This window comes from Hemicordylus capensis, chromosome 2, assembly GCF_027244095.1.
Source record: "Hemicordylus capensis ecotype Gifberg chromosome 2, rHemCap1.1.pri, whole genome shotgun sequence".
Taxonomy (NCBI): Eukaryota; Metazoa; Chordata; class Lepidosauria; order Squamata; family Cordylidae; genus Hemicordylus; species Hemicordylus capensis.
The window spans coordinates 321,209,246-321,231,551 of record NC_069658.1 but is presented as its reverse complement, the minus strand read 5'-3'; the positions used below and the strand labels follow the sequence as shown (position 1 = coordinate 321,231,551).

Below are 22,306 nucleotides of genomic sequence, written 5' to 3'. Positions count from 1 at the left end.
TGCCCTAGAAATGTATCACAAGTGCCTTTGTCCTTGGTGCTGCAGTCCTTAGTGCTGACTTTTTCCACCCGATGAGAGTTAAGGGACTCAGAATGCATATTTTTCAATGAGCGTCATTATAGTAGCGCTGGTATTCCAGCTATAGCTTGGCTGCCCTTATCCACATATTTTGGCAGGCATTCCTGACCAACTAAGGCACTCAGGTTGATATTTAACTAAAGAAGGGAAATTTCATCTAGCAGCTCCTTTCTTCCTGCTCTTGCAAATATACCAAACTCCAGCTAATGCAAAACTGTCCTGTCCACTGCATATACCAAGTCTAGCAACTTGGTACAGTTATTCTCAAAGCAGACAATGTGGTCATTAGATGCATAAGCTTTCCTTGGATCATAAAAGCTTAGGTTTGCTAAAGCTAAAGTGTGCTGTCAAGTCGGTGTCAACTCCTGGCTACCACAGAGCCCTGCGGTTGTCTTTGGTAGAATAATACAGGAGGGGTTTACCATTGCCATCTCCCGTGCAGTATGAGAGGATGCCTTTCAGCATCTTCTATATCACTGCTGCCCAATATAGGTGTTTCCCATTGTCTGGGAAACACACCACCAGGGATTTGAACCGGCAACCTCAGACTTGCTAATCAAGTCATTTCCCCGCTGTGCCATTAGGTGCTAAGGAAGCCAATATTTTTGTGGCAGGCTGATTAATTAAGAATAAATAATCTGATTTTGTGACTGTGCTCCTCTCTTCCCCAACCCAAGGGCTAATACTGTTCCAGTTATCTCAGAAATATCCCTTGTAAACAACAGGGAATCTCAGACACAATGAGGTGGCAATGCTTCACACAAGTTGCTCCTTTTTTAACTGTAAAAGTGCAGTTGCTCTTTGCTCAGACACCTTTTGCCAAACATGCTTGTTGCAGAGAGACCCATGGACTCAAACTGCAATATCTTGCAGCTGGGGGAAAAGTTGTTACCCCGCCCACCTTTTCCCTTCAAACATTATAATTGATTATTTTAAGGTATGGGACCATACATATGTCACACTAGAGTGCTTGTGATGTGAATGACGATCACTGTCACTACTGAAGCCCTATTCAGAAGTTCAAAAGCACCCTATAATCATATACAGCGATGCAAATGGGTCGGAAATCCCGCCTCCAACCCATTAGTCATTCCCTTGATTTCACCACTCATGCTTAGAGCAGGGTTTGTCTAAATAGCAGAGCACCCTATCCGTGGTGGTGGGCACTTCCGTGACCGCTAAGCTAGGGCTGGAGTCACTGGATGTAGAACTATACAGTATTCCAGCTGTGTCCACATGGTAGACTTATACAGTGACATTTATACTTGTTTTTCAGTCACTTTCCTAGCAATACCCAACACTGAATGTCCCTCTTTTTTTCACTGCCTCCACAAACTGGGTCAGCATTTTCGGTGTGCTTTCTATCAATATCTCCAATACACTTTTCCCGTGGCCACTGCCAGTTTAAAACCAATTGGTGCAGGTGTGGTGCTAGGAGTTTTTGTCCCAATGTGCATCACTTACAATGAATCTCATTTGTTATTGTTTGCCCATTCAACTAGTTTGAAGACTTATACCCTAATAATCTTAATACTATATCTTGCCAAGAACAGCCAAAAGGCCTGTATTTGAAAATGCATCCACTTTATCCCTTTTCCATTAGTCCTCTTCTCACAGACTTTCCACTTTTGCTATGTGTGTGGAGAAGGCAGAGGATTGTGCCAGCCTGCCCCACTGCGCAACCTTTGTTCTTTGAGGTGAAAGTGAGAATTGGGTTTCTACATATGAATAGTACAAGGGCTATCTGATTGGGTACCTGATTGAATTGCTACCTGATTGGGTACTCCAAAAGGTCAGGATTCCGGAGTGTGTGGGAGGTCTATGTGTGATTTATTCTCAAGGTTCCTAAGCAACCTGTAACCTGAATCATAATGACACCTTTAAAAAACTATTTTACTCTGTTTTTGCACAGGCTCTGCTGCTCCACTAATTTGCCATTTTTAAATTGATTTGGTGATTCTTTTAAAACTGTATTATATGCCTCTCTGGCAGTCTTTGGACTAATTAGCAGGTTGTTAAATTTTCAGAACAACATAAATAAAATAAACCTTTGACATGCTGAGAACATAAATTTCCATATGAAGAATTCATTAGAAACGTTCTGCTTTACTTTAACATTTTGTTGTGCTTGTCAATTTTTTTCTTTAATATATTTGGGATTATATTAATGTTACGAGTTAAGGTGACTTTGCCGATGTTAGGATTTCAGCACAATGTACTGTGTTAAAAGGTAGGAGTATGAGCAATCAAGGAACATATAGGCTTTCATGATGTTTTCCCCTCACGTCTGTCTGTAGAGCCCTTCTGTCAATCGTGCATCCACAGAGGGAAGGAATGTCCTTTAGTTGGGGTATGCCTTTAATATACTGACCACTTATTAATGTGGTAGTGAATCAAATATTTATCTCGGGAGAGGGGTCTTAGCTAAGTGGTAGAGCACATGATGCTTTGCCTGCAGAAGGTTCCAAGTTCAGTCCCTGGTATCTCCAGCTATATCTGGGAAAGACCCCAGTCTGAAATTCCCAAGAGCCACTCCTGACTGGCAGTGGTGAGGCTGCGGGAGCAGAGGGCAGGATAGGTGGAGTAGGCAGACATGTAGAACCAGCTGCATCTCTCTCTCTTCCCACCTTGCTGTGGCTGCTATCTGTTTTCTCTCTTTTCGCCCCAGCTTTAACTTGCGCCAAGGCAAATGACCAGCTCGCACTACTCAAATGAAAGCTGGTGCAAGGAGAGAGAGAGAACGAACTGTGTGGCCAGTTCCATGCCTGCCTGTCTCAGCCTCATTGGCCATACCTGTTGCCAGTCAGTGTAGTGTGGACTGTTCTAGATCTGACTTGTATTGGTATAAGGCAGCTTCATCTATTATATATATTTTGGAGAATTTGTTGGTTTGTGCGAAATAAAGTCATACTTTCCAGTGACCTGCAGATAGCAAATTTTGTATATAAATCCTGCCACTGAAATTAGCTGGATGCACCACTTTTTATACCGGAATATGCTGTGGGAAAGGTTTAAATGTTTTATTTATTTATAAGAAGAAATTCTGAATATAATCATATTTAACTGTTGTTCTTAACAGACCCTTGACACTCGATAATGAGATCCATAATTCCAAAATGCAGATGTTGTTTCTCAGATTTAGATTTACTATATATTATATTATTTTATTTGTTTGGTTTCTAGACCGCCCTTACAGTATAGCTCAGGGCAGTTCACAAATACCACAAAACAGTTAAAATTAATCAATGATTGAAAACAAAGATTTTAAAATACAATAAAACAGCTAAAAATAAAACTAAATAAAAAAAATAAAGCTAAAAATATATATATGGTCATTATTCAATAAAAGGAATGCTTGACATTGAAATCCTACAAATTTCAAACTGTTGTTTACTTCCCTTTTGCAAACATATTAATAAAAAATTCTATGACATATACAGCTGGCCTTTGAATAGCGGTTTCACCCATTTGTGGGCCATGTCCCTGTATGCCAGTTTAGTTACTGCAGCGGGTAGTTTCAGTTATTTGTGGTTTTCTACTGGCCCTAACTAAATTAGTATACAGTTTAAATAACCCCTCTCCCCACTTCTCAGCTGGTGTGTAGGGAAGTTTAAAGTAGTGGTGTAAGATATGCAAGCTTCTCCATCCACTCTCACCTCTTGTGCCACTGTTTGAAACCTCCCTGCACTGGGGGAGTAGCTATTTAAACTTTACACCTCCCCATGTTTCTCAGCTGACACGACACGCAGGGAGCTTAAAAGTCTCAATAGCCATTCTCCCCATGCAGGCTACTCCATCCACTCTTGCCGCAAGAGTGGATTGTTTAGCTAAGGAACCTAACCTCCACTTTTTGGGTTAGGCCAAGCACTCTGATATCACGGTTTCCATGAAAGTTACCCTCTCAATATTAGAGGACCTCCTGGATTTCATTTCTTGAACTTTGAGAGCCGTGTAAAGTTGTGCCATTGAGTTGATGTCCACTCCTGGCGACCACAGAGCCCTGTGGTTTTCTTTGGTAGAATACAGGAGGGGTTTACCATTGTCATCTCCTGCACAGTGTGAGATGATGCCTTTCAGCATCTTCCTATATCACTGCTGCCTGATATAGGTGTTTCCAGTCTATGCAAAATGACTTTGCCTGGTCAATGACAGGCCTCACTAGTAAGTTCATATATGTCAAAGGAACTAGACAGTAAAATATATACATGAATACAATTTTAAAGATCTGTGGAAGGTCTTTAGTCTGACCTAATGTAGTCACATGCAGCCTCTGTCAGAGACTTTTCATTGTGTCCTAATCAGCAATGCAGGTTATAGCTTCTCTTCCTCCCCCTTTCTCTGTCTTTTCAATAAAGTAAAATTTTGAAATATTCCATTGCAATGAGAGTATTAGCTTCTGTGTCATTTATTTCATTTTGCTTCTTACGGCTTGTCCCTAGATGTCATTGTATACTTAATTATGCTTGATAAAGTATTATAAAGTATTACTTCTTGTGGGCATGTAGTAACTATAATCAAAACAGCAATACATCAGTATTCAAGGTGTAACTGAACAGGTCAAACTCAGATGGCTTCTTGAACTCCTGGTTACAGTAAAATCAGGATGATGACAAATCACTTTTGTAGGTCTAGGAACTGTACTAGTAAGTAATGCACAGACTGACCTCTTCAAATAAGAAAAACAACCTAACCAAAACCATCTTATGACTTCTGATATAGAAAGAGGAAACATTTGGACTGATAGAGGCAGTTAAAAGCTTGGAATAAAAATGTTCTTGCCCAGACAGGTCTTGCCTTTTCTTGTGTTCAAATGGGTGGTACTTGGAGGCTCTCCGGGGGTCTTTGCTTGTTAATCTTACTCTGTCAGCCACTGGAGTAACAGGTTTCCCCAACATGTTAAGACTGCATTAGTTGGAGTTTGCAAGAGGGTTTATGCTGACTCCTGTGCTGCTGCTTAGATGCTGTCTTGGAATCTTCCCACAGCTGTTGCAGTTAAACGTGAATATTAGTCAGTCTTCCACTAAGCTTGAACCTGCAGGCATCCACAAATCTGCTTGCCAGGGCGAGTGCTTCTGGCTCTCTGATGGGGAGGAGCATACTCCCTCCCCTCAACTCTCAGTTGTGCTGTGGTTGAGGAAAGGTACGAAACAGTAGGGTTTTTCTCATACCATTTCTTACTGTTTCAAAGCCTCAGTGCAAGTGAGAGAAATCCCTGCCTCTCTTCTAACTAAGAGAGGGTTCAAGGAAAAGACCAATTTTTTTCTGCTTGTGCTGAGGTTTGGAGGAGGTAAGAAACACAACAGGAAGTTTCTCACATTGTTGCTTGCTTTCACTATACCTAGGGTTGCCAACTAGGGACTTTTATAGGGGACATGCAACTATTTGGGGGACCAAACAGGTCTTTTTGCATCAGGAGGAATAAAGACCATTTTGGGGACCAAACAGCTCCCCCCCCCTTTTCCCTTTTTGCATTTGTTGTGGTTTCCGAAGTTCTGGGGAGCAGCGGGAACATTTTGTTCACTCAGAACACTTTGCTCTCATGAGCAGCTTCTCTTCTGCTGTCTCCTTCCCCTTCCTACTGACCACCCATCCAATGGGGAAGCCAGAGGGAAGAGTCTGCTACAGTGGCACGTGGCAGAGCCATGTGATGCAGGAGCACAGATAGGTGGGCCCGGTGGGTGCAGCTTGCTGTTTTCATGGGGTGGCAGTGAGAAGTTAGCAGTTAGCTAACTAACTTTACTCAGTTAGCAGCTAGCCCTGCTAACTGAGTAAAAAGCCACCTTTTTAAAGTGGTGAATCTTTTCTATTTATCATGGGGGGAGCAACTGGCCCCATTCAACCCAAGCAGAGCATTCCTTCAATGGCTGATGCTGGTGTTACCTTGTGTTTCTTCTTAGATTGTGAGCCCTTTAGGAATAGGGGAGCATATCTATCTATCTATCTCTATCTATCTATCTATCTATCTATCTATCTATCTATCTCTAAAACGTACCCGTCACTAAACCCATGTGTGGCAGCTCTCGCGAGAGTTTGTGAACGGGCTGCCGGCAGGGGGAGAAGAAAGTGGTGGAGGCAGAAAGGCTTGCAGGCGAGGAGGAAAACAAAATGGTGGCGGGGGGAAGAAAGCAGCGGCAGGCGGGTGGCCCAGCTAGTCTTATTTATTTATTCTTTGAAAACCACTGTGAAACCTTCTGTTGAAAAGCCGTATATAATCTCCTGGTTAGGTTTACCACACACAGAGTCCTCTGTCCTCCTCCCGCAAGGGTCACCCAGCCTGCTCTCCCCAGCCAGGCCAGCAACTTCACCTCTTGGCTCGAGGCAGGGCATCCAGCTAGTTGCCGAGCCAGTCTCTTTGCACAATGGCACAGTGGTGCGTGGTTGGTCTCCCACTTGCTTGCTGTTCTCTAAGACTACAAACTTTTATATATGGCTTTTCAACAGAAGGTTTCACAGTGGTTTTCAAAGACTAGCTGGGCCACCCGCCTGCTGCCGCGTTCTTCCCCCGCCGCCATTTTGTTTTCCGCCTCGCTCGCAAGCCTTTCTGCCGCCAACACTTTCCTCTCCCCCTGCCGGCAGCCCACTTGCGAACTGTCGCAAGAGCTGCCACGCATGGGATTAGTGATGGGTACGCCTTAGATAGATAGATAGATAAATGTATGTATACAGTCAAATGGCAAATGCTAGCCCACATGTTTGCTGTACATATGCTAACTTGGTGACTTCTTGGGAAACTCCAAGCATATTCACTCTGTGTGAATAAGGCCACCCCTCTCCCCACAGGATAATTAGTATCAACTGAGGACTTTGTGCTTACATTTATACATCAGTTGGCACTGCCCATATATTCAGTCCATTTTTCTGCAACAGCAGATAGATAGCAGAGGGCACAGTTCATGTTAACTGTTGGATGAATGGAGGGAAGAGGCAGCAGGTAAGCTTGAGACTTGCTCTTGTACCCCGATGCATATGAAACGTATGCACTGGAGCCATGTGAGTGTAGTTGGAGGAAGAGATGATGGGTACTTAAGCACAGTCTCTTCCTTGATTGATCGATTAAGTGCCGTCAAGTCCATGTCGACTCTTAGCGACCACATAGATAGATTCTCTCCAGGATGAGTCTCTTCCTTATGGAGATTTTATTACTGGATGATTAGGTTTTAGCATTGTCATAGCACTAAGTGATGTTCATTATTTCTAATCTCTGTGCTTTTAAGTATTAATCTCTATTTAATTAGCTTCTCTTTGAGCCCTAAGGTCAGGGTGTGTCCCCCATAGCTTTTAGCACAGTAACCAAGCTTTTCTTCAGCTTGTGGGCTGAAAGGACTTGAGGTACTAAATGAAGAAATTCATTACTGTTCATCTGTAGGATAAAGTGATTCACAGAGACTTGTGTTGGTTCCAGCTAAGAAATGGCTCAGAATTTCAGTCTAGGTTTCTGCCCTGCTTCCCCACCCCGCCCCAGAATCTTCCTAAAAAAATAAAATACATTTTCAGAAGTATGAAAGGTGAAAAAGATTCCTGCCTTTGAATGCCAAATTACAGTGGTAGCCTGTAGTGATGGAAGGCATTTAACAGAAGATCAGTCGCAGGCCTGACGGGTGAAAGAGGCATGTTGTATGGCCAGGAAAATACCAGTGTGTTTTCTGGCTGTTCAAGCTGGAGCTCATGTCATCAGCATTAGAAAGTTCGACTATTCAAAATTTGGTACAGAATATGAGCAGCATCAAAATAACAATGGTGCATTTCTTCTGTTCAAAGCTCTGCTCATGCCATTCATAGGCATCAAATTGATCATGTATGTGCTCTTTATCCTGATCTGCACTGTCACTTGCCACTTTGCTTGCAGATTAATTGTGCAGTAACAATCAATAAGTGTTGAGCAAATCTGGCTTCACAGTGTTGTAGTTTCTGAATTTTTTTTTGTTTTTTTCAGCTTAAATGGATTAACTGAGAATATCATTTCCTCACGCCCAAAGCCTATACAGGAAGTAGAAGACTAAGCATTTTGGCTTAGTCTATCATTTTTGCTACAGAACATGAAGGAATGAATCACTTAATTTAGGTTTAGAAAACAGTAGCTTTCTGTTGACTGGAAGTAAGTTTGTTGTTGTTGATGCATTTGTGTATCTATGTCCAGATCTTAACTGTAGCTGCACATTGGTGAGCCTAGGCACATCTGGGCTATATACAGTATTGATACATTGATTGGAAGACATGCTCTAGATTGGCATGGACCATTCAGGACGCAACCAACTATGCAGCTCTTGATATGCCCCTGATAGAACCTGAAATCTGCCCCCAGTAGCCACTTTCTCTTTGTATACACTGGGTTTTGGTCATGTCTGTGTTACGCAGGCATACACAAATGTGTGATGCTGATGTGAATTGTAAACTTGAGACTATGAAAAGAAATTCTGGGTAGCATCCAAGCTAGTCTTCTGTTGGCTTGTGGAGGTGCGCGTTGTTCATGCAAGGGAGGAGGACTGATTTTCACAGAAAGTCCCTCCCTTCAATAGCAGTCTGCCCTGCCTCCACCGCCCAACTGCTCCTGAAAACTTGCAGGAGCAGATTGGGAGGTGGCACAGGGGACAACAGAGGGAAGGGAGGAAAATTGCCTCTTCCTCCTTGTATGAGTACGAAGTCTTCTGCAAATGGAAAATTAGTCTGGATGCTGCCTGCTACCTAGATATAAAACAGGGTGCTGCTATTTAGTACTTTCTGGTAACAAAATGGTGGGAACTGCAAACTGGAGGTGCTGCATTATGTTCCAGTCTCTGAAAACATCTTCCTGCAGCTCCAAAAAGTGTGATTCTTATGAGTCATGTTGCTCTGTTTAAAGGGTTGGCTAATGAATGGACTGTCAAGTTCCAATGAAGGCTAATTCATGGACCGTCAAATTCAGCTAATGAAATAATATAAATTAGGGACAGGGTCTGTCTACATAAGATGTTGAGAGTGAGAAGTCCTGTTGTTGGTATGAATAAGCTATTCCAGTGGAAAGAATACTAAACAGACAAAACTATTCCCTCTGCCCCCATACTGGCTTGAATGTTGCCAGAAAATTGCTAAACGCCTGGCTTCATTGGGAATAGATTTGAATTGCTGCTCCCATATAAAGTGCTCTTATGTTGTTTACATTGGCAACCATTTATCAGTGAAATTCAAACTGCAAATAAACTGATTTCTGATGTGCCATGTTTCCTGGTTTTACAGTTTCTCTTGTTCCTTGCAGGTTCCAGTTTCTTGAGAATTGACCTTTCAGTCGTTTGTTTGCTCCCACTCACATAAGATGACTCTGTCCCGCTCTGGGTGATTCCCCCTTCTTCCTGCAGCCCCCATCCTAGTCCCAAGGGTCCTCTGACTGAGAGGAAAAGGGTGAAGTTAGCTGCAGGAACTTCCATGTGTGGTACTTAGGATCCAACTCTTAAAAGACATTATGACAAAGATCCCCCTTTCTTCTCCTTTTAACCATTGTTGTGACGACTGGAGCATGCTTTCAAGTTCTGCAGACCTTGCCCTGATTCTGATGGAAGCAAATCGGTCAGACAAAACTTCCGTATTCCCATGCTAAGATTAAAATCTTCTATAAAGCCATGTAATTTAAAATCCAGGAAATCCAAATGCTAACAGCACCTCTGAGAGAAAATACAGCAAATATTTTCACTTTAATTTCTGCTTATTAACCATGCTTATGCTTGCTTCTGGTTTCCATTGTCTTCCTGTACCTTACCAGTTTCTCATCTTGGACTTCCAAAATTGCTGGTGGTGTAATCCTGAGAAATCATGCACCTTTGGAACCTTTGTGTGTTGTTGCAAACACCCAAGATTCCTCTGGAAATCAGTGACTGACTGTTTTAGATCAAAAACTACATTGTGAATAGGGTGGAACTTAGTGGAAAGGGAGATTAAGGAGTGCACTAATTGCAGAGGTCAGCAATATTCTGGCACGGTAGCAGTTGCAACGTGACTGAACAGGTAAAAGTCACAAGTGTTTGTTGCTGTTAGTACTGCCGTTCAAACGGTTGCATTGTTTGCTTATGGTATATTGTTCTTGGAGAGTTAAGAGAGACCATCCAGTGCTTTGCATGAGAATCCTGAGCACTTATTGCCCGACTGTCTGCCTTTCTCCTTTATATTATCTACTTGGTTATCAGTCAGTTTAGAGTAGAGATACTTTTCCAATATGCAGACACTGCTAAGGGTCTGATTGAGTTTAAATGGAGCAGAGATGTGGAATGAAATCTCCGCGTGGCATTTCTCCAGTGGCTGTTGCAGGGGTCTGCCTTATGTTTCCTTTTTACTGTGAATCCCTTGGGAACAGGGAACATTCTTATTTATTTATCATGTATCTTTGGGTGTAAACCACTTTGAGAACTTTTGTTGAAAAGTGGTAAATACATATGGGCAGACCTCGATATTTGCTGGGGTTCCATTCCCAGCTGCAGCAGTAGATACCGAAACTGCGAATATTGAGGCATTGCAGGCTATGGGATTGCGGGGATTAGGTTCAAGGTCGGCTCAAAAATGACGAAAAATGCTGAAAATTGACCAAATTTCAGGGGGAAACATGGAGTGGGGGAGCTCCTTAACATGCTTTGCTACTCTCCCTGAGTCAGGCTGTGCCCCAGAATGCCCCCAAATTGGCCAAAAATAGCTGGGTTCCCCCAATTTCCCCCCTTAAACGGAGACATTTTGAGCCTCTGAGAAATAAAATGGCAGCTGAAAATGACCTCCATGGTCATTTCCGGCCATCCCCAACCCATGGATGCACGAGGATGGTGTTTGTCCCTCCCACCCAGCCATGTATGCTGAGGTTGGGTGTATTTTTCCCAACAGCGGACACATGAATCCGCGGATAATGATGTTTCCCTGTATTCGTAGTAGTACAAAGTGGCAGATGGACATGAGAGCTGTGTGTGTGTTGGGGGTGGGGGGATGTCACAGCTGTAGACATGATTATGCATTTATCTGGAGGACTGATAATGTTTTGTTGCCTGTACACTTAATGTGTAAAGGAGATGTATACACCTCCAACACCCAGGAATACATAGTGGATGCACATCATGGAGTTAGTGCTGGCCACTGCTCCCTGCTGCTTGTGTCCACTGAGTGTTAGGGGATGCATGTTTCCCATCCGTCTGTGCATATAGGCTGAAGACCATGACTGTCCCATATAGTGTGATTTGGCTCTGAATGTGATGTAAGGCACATTTATGTGAAAAGAAGCAGGATGAAAAAGTATAGCTGCTGGAATCTTACCACAGACTTTATTGAGGTGAATGGGGGCTCTTTATGAACACTCCAGTTATCTGGGTCAATCCTTAAAGACTCATGGGTGAAAAACCGTCAGTTAAGTATAAGGAGCTTTGTGTTTCCTTGCATCTAAATGTTGCCAACCCTATGCCTTAACACTGCATTTGTTTCAGGTATGAGGAACATGGGTCTTATTCAAATATCATGTATGAATGTGCATTCATATATATTTTGTTCTTATAGACAAATTCATGGAGGACAGGTCTACCAATAGCTACAAGTCTGGTGACTATAGGTCACCTCTAGCCTCAGAGGCAAGATACCTCTAAATACCAGTTTCAGGAGAGTAGGGATGTGCACGAACCGGTCTGGAGGCCATTCTAAAGGCCTCCGAACCGGCTCGAAGGTTTGATGCGAGCAAGGATGCCTCTTTAAGGGTGGGGGAGGGTGCACTTACTCTTGCTGCTTTCCCCCACCAGCACTCCATTTTTAGGGAAATCTATGGGACAGCAGTGTACCTCCCTGCTGCCCCTTCCCCTGTTCTTGGCCAGAAGTGGCTGGAAGTATCACCTGTGCCTGTTGTCGATGGTCACACGCGCAGGTGATACTTCTGGCCAAGAATGGTGGAAGGGGCGGCAGGGAGGTACGCTGCCGCCCTATGGATTTCACTAAAAATGGAGCGCCGGCGGGGGGAAGGCGGCAGGAGGCGTAAGTGCATGCTCCCTCACCCTTAAAGAGGCACCCCCGCCGGAGTGGAGCCACACTTCCGCGGTTCCGTGCACATCACTACAGGAGAGAGGGCATGCCTTCACCTCTTGCCTGTAGACTTCTCAGACGCATCTGGTGAGCCACTGTGTGAAACAGGATGCTGCACTGATGATACATATGCATTTCATAGTGGCACAGTTTTAGGTGAGGCATTGCTGCTGTGTCTGTAAGAAGGGGGAATGTCTCTTTTAAGATGGCAGATGCTCTTTGCAGTCTGTGTGTGAGTGAAATCAACTAAATCACAGCCCTAGTTTGAAGTGAATGGAGTGCAAGTTGCATCATCTCAACTTTGCTTATTTACTGGGTCACCACAGGTTGTTACCCTCTTTGGTTTTAGCCACAAGGATGGCATTTGTTTTGGACTATGAGGCATTTCAGTGTGATGAACATCTGTTTTCTGGAATGTGACTGCTGCCTCAGGCTGCCAGATGAGATTCTGAACCAAATTGTATATTAAGGCTGATCATGTGATACAGCCCTGCCTGGACTGTACCATTTCAGGTTGCAAGAAGGGGAAGATCACTTATTTGATGCGCTCTCTCATCAAACACTCCTTGCATATAGAAAACTATGGAATTGTTGGCTGAAATGCACCTCTCTGGCATTCTGGCCTCACTTCCTAGTAGGGGTTCTAGTCATGGGAGCATTCAGTCATGTGCTTTGCCACAAGCATTCTGAAGTGGTATAACTCTAGGAGGGCTGTACTGCATAGTACTTCTGAACACTTCGTGGTTCTCCCCTTAGCTTGTAGTTCTGACCTGAGCAGGCAGATCCTGCTTTTTTTTAACCTACAGAAAATGTAACACTGCCCCTAAGCTGTGTTTAACCTTGGAAGGGATGTTCCCATTGGTGCCAGTGAGAGCTGCCTCAAGGCTAATATCAACTTCATGGGGGAAGGCATTTTCACTGAGCCAGTGGCATGAGGAGTTCGAGTTAAATAGTCTCTCCTCGTGAGCTGTGGTCCCAATCCTGATGCCTTCCCCTCGCCCATTGCATGGTAACTACTTAAGCTCAATATGCATGTGTGCATGCGCACACACTCACATACTATGTGTTTAATATCATGGCCATAAACTAATGGTGGAAACATTGCTAACTCCATCAAGTTTCAGAATTTTGTACAAGAAAATCCAGATTTTGAGCACTAAACATGTCCCAAAGGATTCAGTGCAAATCTTGATACTATTTTGTGAGATATCACATGATTTTTGTAAACAAACAGGTTGGGCTGAATGCACGCTATATTAGCATTCCCCCCCCCCCTTAAACCGTTAATAGCTTCTCCTTCCTTTTCTAGTAGCTGTTCACACTGCTTTCTCTTTCAGGAAGTTAGGCCCACCCTATTATTTGCTGGCCCTGCTGACTCATTTTGCTGCTCCTCTGGGGTTAGGGTTGCTGACAAATTTGGCAGAACAGGAAAATGGAGAAGGGAAGTGTACTCAGTATTTGCAAATAGAGCATTGAATTTGCAGCAGTGATCAGGAATTGAGTAACCATTGTTGTGCCTTTAGGTGAGAATTGGAGTGGTCAGACTAGGTTCTGTACTTTGGCATACATTCTTTTGCATACTTTGGCATACATTCGTTTTTTAAAACAACAAAATGAAAGCTATCTCTCAAACGGTTAGATCTTCACTGCTTCCTCTGCAAACAGAAACTTGCCTAAGCAACAGTAAAATGAAGGGGTAGGAAATTGCAACTAAACTGAGAACACGCTTTGCATCCTGCGGGGAAGTGCAAATTTCCGGGACTCCGTTGGCAGCCTGAGTGGCTTAAAGAGATCCCCACATTCTGCATTGCTAACTCCTCCTTCCTGCCCCTCTTAGAGTTCTTGCTGGCCTGCAACTGCAGGGTGTAGATCGGTACTGACAGAATGGTGAGGAGGGTTTGGCGCTTGGTCAGGATGTCTCTGGACTCTGTAGAGTGTCAGGGAGTGTTTTAAGTGAAAAGGTCTGCCTGTACAATGTGGGGCTAAGTTCTGGCAAAGGTCCTCGACCTTCTTGGCTCCTCTCTTGTTTTTGTTTTTCATAAGCAGAAGGAGAATGAGTTAGCAGAGGACTCACGGGGTCTAGGGGGACATAGCCTGATCTCTCCTTCTTGGGAAACTAGTGTGCAGTGCAAACAGGTGATGCAACAGGCAGATATCACTCACTCACTGAAGTCAGTGACTTAAGTAGTTCCTGCCAGCAGTCACTGGAGTTCAGTCAGTTGTTCATATTGGCCATCAGCTGCTCTAACCAAGAGCTGATAGACCTATTCAGAGGGATTACATGGCACGGCACTGTTAGTTCTACCGTGGCCCTCTCTCTGATGCAGAAATGATGATTCTTTTTTAATCCATAAATGCCAACAGGGCGTATCCACGTGTGATGCTGCTTTATATTAAATGAAAGAATTGCTTCATCTAGCCCGGTACAGGCAACTCCGTTTGGAAATGGCTCTACAAATTCTCAGGAAGAGGTCTTTCCCTTTTAACTGGAGATCCCAGGGATTCAACCTGGGACTTGGTGCATGTACAGTGTGTCAGGACTTGACAAATCCCAGGCCCAAGGGAACCACCATGGCACCTAGGAATTTAAACCTGCTGCCTAGACTAGGAAATTCAGAAGTAGAGTTAATAAAAGCTTTATGTCCTGGGCAGCCCTGTTTTATTCTTTGTTACTAGTAAAGGAGCTAGAGAGAAGCCCATTTACCCTCCCCTTCCACAATATCTGTCACTAAGTCTGGGAATTTTGTCTCGCTCCCAAATGTGTCTAGCTCCCAAATTTTTGGGCTAGCTCCCAGCTCCAAAATTTGTTTGCCAAGGCCTGCTATGTGATGTTCATTTTGTCAGTGACCATGAGACATTGGTATAAGGCAGTATGGAAGTGCAATAAGTTTTATTTATTATCACCATTCATTCATTTTTACATTTATATCCTGTTCTTCCTCTGAGGAGCCCAGAGCAGTGTACATGGTTATGTTTGTCCTCACAACAATTCTGTGACGTGGGGTAAGTTGAGAGATAAGCAGTTGGCCCAAAGTCTTCCATTGAGTTTCAGTGGGAATTTGAACTCAAGTCTCCCCAGTCCTAGTCCAACGCTGACCACCACACAATGCTGGTTTTCCACTATGTTATGGTCCTTCACTATACCAGAGAGCATTCAAATTAAGCAGCCTTCCACCTGCAACCTGGCAGTCCCAAAAAGGCTGTTTTGTGTGGTGGTTATGACTGCATAGGTCAGTCGATAAGTAGCCCTGTTCTTGTTGGTGGCAAGGCTGGGCTTGTTTACACAGCAGCTTATTTCATTTTGCAACCTGTAGAACTATTACTGCTGCCAGGTGTCCTTTTGAAAAGGATGGTCCAGAATGTGACAGCTGTGTAAACGTGTCCCGTGTGTCCCACTGTGTAGATGTCCCGATGTGTGCCAGAAAAGAATTTTCAGCAGAAATGCGCCTTATTTTTGGAAAGACTCACATTGTCACAGTTGCAGTGGGAGAACCTGAGCAGGGCATCTTAGTTTTGGGAAAGAAGGAGTCGTGTGTTCCTCAGGCTTTATGCACGTCAGCAGTGTCCTTTCTATTTCCCTTTGTAAGCTTATCTAATGGGGGCTACTGCATGAATGGGAGCTTCCTCATCTTGGTTCGTTGTTGGGGAACGGTGGTGTCCATTTACAAAAGTGACAAGGAAGGTTTGGGAGCACAATGATTTGACAGGCCTGTTCTGCTCCTAGAGCTGTTTTTGTTCCTGTTGTGGATGAAGAAGTCCCTGCTTGCGTGGGAACCTCATGTTTGTGAAGCTTTAGAATGGAACTGTGGTCAGAGGGGTGTTGTGTTTTCAAAGGTTTTCTCCCACCCCAGTGTCTAGTTTGTGAAATTCGTAACTCAGATGTCCCCTTCTTGCAGTTCCTCACTTTGACTTGTAGAACAGGGCTATCAACTTGTTCAGTTCTTCTGAGTTTTTTTGCTAACAAGTACTGTCTGTTTCTGTGACTGTAAGGGCTAGATTTTTACTGTTTTGTCAGGAAAGCAGGGTTTCTTGGAATTCTAACAAGATCATACGAATTGTGCCAAAGCATCTGGGAGATGGTAAGTTTCCAAATGATCCATGACACATTAAATATGACATCTCTTTTGTTTCCTAGTTCCATTATCTCTTTCCTTGCTGAATTTCAGAGCAGTTGGTGCTGGGAGCCTACAAAGAACTGTCTCGGCGTTGGGATAAAGACTATGATTCCTTCGTGCTGCCGCTGCTGGACGAACTACAGCCATGTTACATTCTCTACCGCCTGGACACCCAAAATGCACAAGGCTATGAGTGGCTTTTCATCTCCTGGTCACCTGACAATTCCCCTGTAAGCCTTTGGTTTATTTTCATTAAAACAAGACTTGCTGGAGAGTCCCCTCTTGGCTTCATAACTTCCTGGCATGTATCAATAGTTTCTGCAGTAGATTGAGGATGGAAAAGGTCTGTCACATGCTGCTGTACAGAACAGCTAAAAGTACCATCCTTTCCAGGCTTAGTAATCACAATAATACTTAGCATTTGTACAGCACTTCATGTGTTCAAAGCACTTCACCTGTTATCTTGTTGCAATCCTTGTAACCCTATAAGGCAAGCAGTATCTATCTATCTATCTAATTCTCCTGGGTGTGCCTTGGAATGTGCATCCCAGCATCCAACTGATTGGCTGGGCGGTGGACAGGCCTGATTGGCTGAGGCACACTCAGGAGAATTGGTCACTGTGGCAGCGGCAGGCCTGGCCACAGAGGCCAGAGGCAGCGGCGAGTCCAGCCCAGCTCTGGAGGCAAGGCCGGGCCGGGGGGGTGGGGGAGAAAGTGGGGGGGGGGCAGAAGTGGCGGTGGGGAGGAGAGGTGGCTGGGCCTGGAAGTGGAGACTGGGGAAGAAAGTGGGGGGGGGAGGTAACCGCCGGCCCCAAAGCATGCACAGATGCTCTGTGTGGGGTCAGCTAGTTATCCCCATATTACAGATGGGGCTGAGGCTGACACACAGTGGCTTTCTTAGAGTCCATAGCAGAGGTGAGATTTGAACTAAGGATTTGTGATTCATAGCTCAGTCTTAGTCACAATGCTTCACCTGCAATACTATTGAGTGGGAGTTGGAGTATGCACGGTTCTGCATGTATCCCATAATGCTTTGCAAATGCTGCTCATTATTGTGTGATTTTATTAAATCCAGTGGCTGACATCCAGACGAGCCCTTCACTGATGTTCCAGGGTTTTCCAAGGAGGAAGGGGTGATTTTCAGCTATCTCCACTTCCTTCTACAGCTGCTTGTAACTCCCAGACTATGTCCCTGGGGATTCCTCACCCCTTGGAGCATAGTTCTGAGAGGTTGCAAAAAATTGTGACATCCCACACAACAGAAAACCCTGACACGTCTTTGGAGGGTTATTCTGATGTCGGCCACTGAGTTGTAATTTACAGTTTCATTTGGAGAGCAACAACAATAACCTTTATATAATGTCTTTTTAAATATGCAATTGGGTAGAAGAAGTTTGAATACAATACATGAAGGTCCATCAGGCTCCAATGCCAGGAGTATAGCTGTGTTGCTTTTGTTACAATAAACTAAGTGTCCCATGGCACCTTAAAGACTAACAAACGTTGTGGCATGAGCATATGGAGGCAAGAGCTTCCTTCACCTAAGTGGTAGGCACCTTTGCTATCTATTTCACATGGGAAGTTCCAGTTTCAAACCATGGTACCTCCATGTTTAGCTATTCAAATCAGATCCTGAAGAATGGAATCTAATGAATTGCCAGATAGTGTTTTGGTGTTTCGTTTTGTTTTTTAAAGGTCCTGACCTCAGTGACTTAATGTATGATGACACAACACAAACTATTATGTTTTTTGAATAGAAGTGACTATTGAGGGTTACGCCTATATAATTTTACACATTAAGGTTTATTTGATTTCAGGGTTATTTATTGTGAACTATTCTATAACCTTAAGAGGACTCTTGCTCCTTGATTATCTACTCTTTTTAGAGCTATCTTGCCATCTGTTGGGCATCCAAGGTATATTAGTGGCAAAATTTAGCATTTACTTGGCCCTTCCAGACAGGATATATTTCTGTTTCTTTCCATTGGTCCCACAGTATTTAATTAATTAATTCATTCATTCATTCATTCATTCATTCGATTTCTATACCGCCCTTCCAAAAATGGCTCAGGGCAGTTTACACAAAGAAACAATAAATAAATAAGATGAATCCCTGTCCCCAAAGGGCTTATAACCTAAAAAAACCCCTAAGATATACACCAGCAACAGTCACTGGAGGTACTATGCTGGGGGTGGATAGGGCCAGTTACTCTCCCCCTGCTAAATAAAGAGAATCACCACGTTAGAAAGATGCCTCTTTGCCAAGTTAGCAGGGGTCTAACATTGAACTGCCCACAGAGTCATAATTGAATGTCTGCACCTAACAGTGGATGAGTTAGCACAAGAAGTGTTATCTGTCTGCCCCTTCTGTTGTCACCCCCGCCACCCACCCACCCACCCCCAAATGCTTTTTGTGGGCATGCACAGAAAGCCTTTTTTAGCTTTTAGAGTTTGGAATGAAAGGCACAAATAAAATAAACAATGTTTGGTGTGCTGTTAAGCATCTCCTGCTTTCTGGGCATTGTTGCTGATGGCTAATTAATCACTTTGTGAAATCTTACCCTATCATTTCTCTTTCCATCTACCCAATTGTTCCCCTCTAATTACTTGGCTGCAGTGCCATTTACACCTTCCTGGGTTAATATAGCTCCACTGACTATTTGAGTAAACATGCATACATTGTGCTAAGCCCCTGGTGGCGCAGTGGTAAAACTGCTGCCCTGTAACCAGAAGGTTACAAGTTCGATCCTGACCAGGGGCTCAAGGTTGACTCAGCCTTCCATCCTTCCGAGGTTGGTAAAATGAGTACCCAGAATGTTGGGGGCAATATGCTAAATCATTGTAAACCGCTTAGAGAGCTCTGGCTATAGAGCGGTATATAAATGTAAGTGCTATTGCTATTACTAAGACCATCATCATCTCCTCCCCTCTCTTTTTTTTAAAAATAATGTCAAATTCCAACTCTTGTGACCTTTCAGTTACTTTGGGGTTGGGGTGGGAGAGAATGAGCAATATCACAGTAGTGCTAGAATAATTCTCTAGAATAACGTCAAAATGACTTTCTAGACTAAAATAATAAATCTCTAAAATGCCAATAGCCTTTTACTGTATTGAATGAATGGGGTGAACATTTTGTGTCTGGTAGCCTTTTGGCATTTTACCACCATAACTGCAGGCAGATTGGTGCAGGGTAACTCTGTAAAGCTACTGTAACCCTTAGTTTGGGGTTGTAGTCCAAAAACACTATACATCCCACACCACACATTGTTCTTTCTTTGCAGAATGGGGTTAATACTGTATACACTATAGATCTTTTTGACACCATGATGCCTCTCAAATTTCAGTGAAATGGCTTTAGTAATATCCAGGCAAGAACAGCCTGAAGTTTTAAGACTATCTCTCCCTTTTTACATGAAGTACCCATAATTTATTCATTTCTTGTCAAAATTGGACAAAAATGGAAGGCATATCAGTCCTTTGGGAGGGCAAGATACCACTCAAATTAAGCCAGATAGGTACAGGGTTGCCCTGTAAAGCTAATCCTTAAAATCTGGGGTCATCCTACCCCATAACTGGTTAAGAAGGAACATAAGAAGCTGCCATATACTGAGTCAGACCACCGATCAATCTAGCTCAGTATTGTCTACACAGACTGGCAGCGGCTTCTTCAAGGTTGCAATCAGGAATCTCTCTCAACCCTATATTGGAGATGCCAGGAAGGGAACTTGGAACTTCAGATGCTCTTCCCAGAGTGGCTCCATCCCCTAAGGGGAATATCTTGGGGTGCTCACACATGTACTTTCCCATTCATATGGCAAGCAGGGTGGACCCTTCACAAAATGGAATGCATCCATTGTTCATAATAGAGCCTTCTGAGGCTGATTCCCCCTCCACTCAAAATTCAGAAAAATAGTGTCAGACTGGGCATACTCTGAAATTCTGAACCTTGACTTTTTGCCTTTTAAATTGCCATGATCAGAGTGGTCATGATTAAAGATGGGAAGGCCTGGGGGTGGGGGAATGGTTTTCCACATTTTTTTGGGGGGTGAGCATTTTCTAGGAAAACTGTGGGGGTGGAGGGGGACTATTTTTTCCAGGCCTTCACATCTCTAGTCATGATGGGAACAATGGTGTATGTGTGTTTTAAAAAATCAAAGAAAATACATCTTCCAAACTGATGGAAAGCCTTACTTCTTTCTCCAGCACTCATGGTTTTCCTCTTTCCCACCCACCCCCTTCTTGGGAGGAAATCTCATTAACAGAAGAGGGCAACCAAGATGATCAGAGGCCTGCAGCACCTTCCTTATGAGGCAAGGCTACAGCATCTGGGGCATTTTAGTATGGGAAAGAGGCAATTATGGGGAGACATGATAGAGAAGTATAAAATTATGAATGGAGTAGAGAGAATGGATGGAGAAATTTTTCTCCCTCTCTCACAACACTAACCAGGTGTCATCCCATGAAACTGAAGGTCAGGAAATTTAGGACCGACAAAAGAAAGTACTTTTTCACATAGTGCATAATTAATCTATGGTATTCTCTGCCTTGGGATGTGGTGATGGCCACTAGCTTGGATGGCTTTAAAGAGGGCTTAGAAACGTTCATTGAGGACAGATCTATCAATGACTACTAGTCTGGTGGCTATAGGCTGCCTCCAGCCTAGGAGGCAAGATGCCTCTAAATGGCAGTTGCAGGGGAGCAACAGCAGGAGTGGAAGCATGCCCTCAGCTCTTGCCTGTGGGCTTCTTAGAGGCATCTGGTGGGCCACTGTCTGAAATAGGATATTGGATTGCATGGGCCTTGGGCTTGATCCAGCAGGGCTGTTCTTATGTGCTTAACCCTTTGCCCAAGGCACCTTTTACCGTGGTGATTCTCTTTATTTAGCAGGGGGAGAGTAATTGGCCCTATCCACCCTCAGCATAGTACTTCCAGTGACTGTTGCTGGTGTGTGTCTTATGTTTCTTTTTAGAATGTGAGCCCTTTGGGGACAGGGAGCCATCTTATTTGTTTGTTATTTCTCTTTGTAAACTGCCCTGAGCCATTTTTGGAAGGGCGGTATAGAAATCGAATTAATAATAACAACAACAACAACCATTATCTGAGTTAAACATGAATTGGATTATGCCTTTATTTTATTTTATTTTTAAAAAGTAGTGACCAAACTTGCCTCAATAAAAATGATAGGAACAGCAAAGGACAATGACTAGAAGCGAAGTGGCAAAGTGGAAAGGGTTGCTTATGTGTTAAAGGGTAGGGCATGGCCTTAGGAACTAATCCTCTGTAAGTCACCACCTGTGCAGAAAGTCAAGTTGCACTAAGGCAGGGCTGCTCAACTTCGGCCCGCCAGTTGTTTTCGGACAACAGCTCCCATAATCCTCAACCACAGCGGCCAATAGTCAGGGATTATGGGAGTTGTAGGCCAACCTCTGCAGGAGAGGTGAAGCTGAGCAGCCCTGCACTAAAGTATTTCTGCACCTTTCCTCATTGTGCAAGTTCCCCCTAGCACTTTAAAGTTAGAAAAACTGTGGTCTGAAAAGAGACTGGGGTTGACAGGATAGATAGATAAATTCTATTTCAGTCATTGACCAGTAAAAGAGTACAGTTACATAGACTCAGAATGAATTTTACAGGCAATATAACAAAATGTAGCCATTCTGCAAATAATCTCCTCATTGGTGTTTGCTAATAAAAAATTTATTTAAATTTAAAAATAAATAAATAAAGCCATCAGGAAATCCAGGGAGGTTTTCCAATAGAGGGGAAATTATTCTTAAATAAATATCCTTATAGAAAACACAGTATAGGATAACATGTGAAGTGGTTTCTATGGCCCCAGTGCCACATGGACACAGTCGGGAGGAAAAAGGTATCTCTCCAAACCTGCCGTCAAGAACTGCCATAGGTAGTGCATTAAGATGCGCTAAAGTAAGGGCACGCCTAAATTTAGACAGAGATACCTCACTTAAATATTCCGCTGGTTTAAAGTTGATAGTTTGGTTCCACATACACATACACACCACTTTTGAGGCCAGCCAATTCATCCTGTAGTTCTGTAACTAAAATGCGTTGTTTAACCACCTTTGTGGCCTGATCTAGTCCTAGGT

At 43.6% G+C, this 22,306-nt stretch overlaps 1 protein-coding gene across 2 annotated transcripts in view; it reads left to right on the top strand.

The window, feature by feature from the left end:
* Positions 1-22,306, top strand: part of TWF2 (twinfilin actin binding protein 2) — a 77,847-nt gene that overhangs the window by 26,977 nt on the left and 28,564 nt on the right. For both annotated transcript variants that reach the window (XM_053298379.1, XM_053298380.1), the window contains one exon: positions 16,254-16,432. In XM_053298379.1, the coding sequence (XP_053154354.1) occupies positions 16,254-16,432 (179 nt within the window). The remainder of the gene's footprint in view (positions 1-16,253; positions 16,433-22,306) is intronic.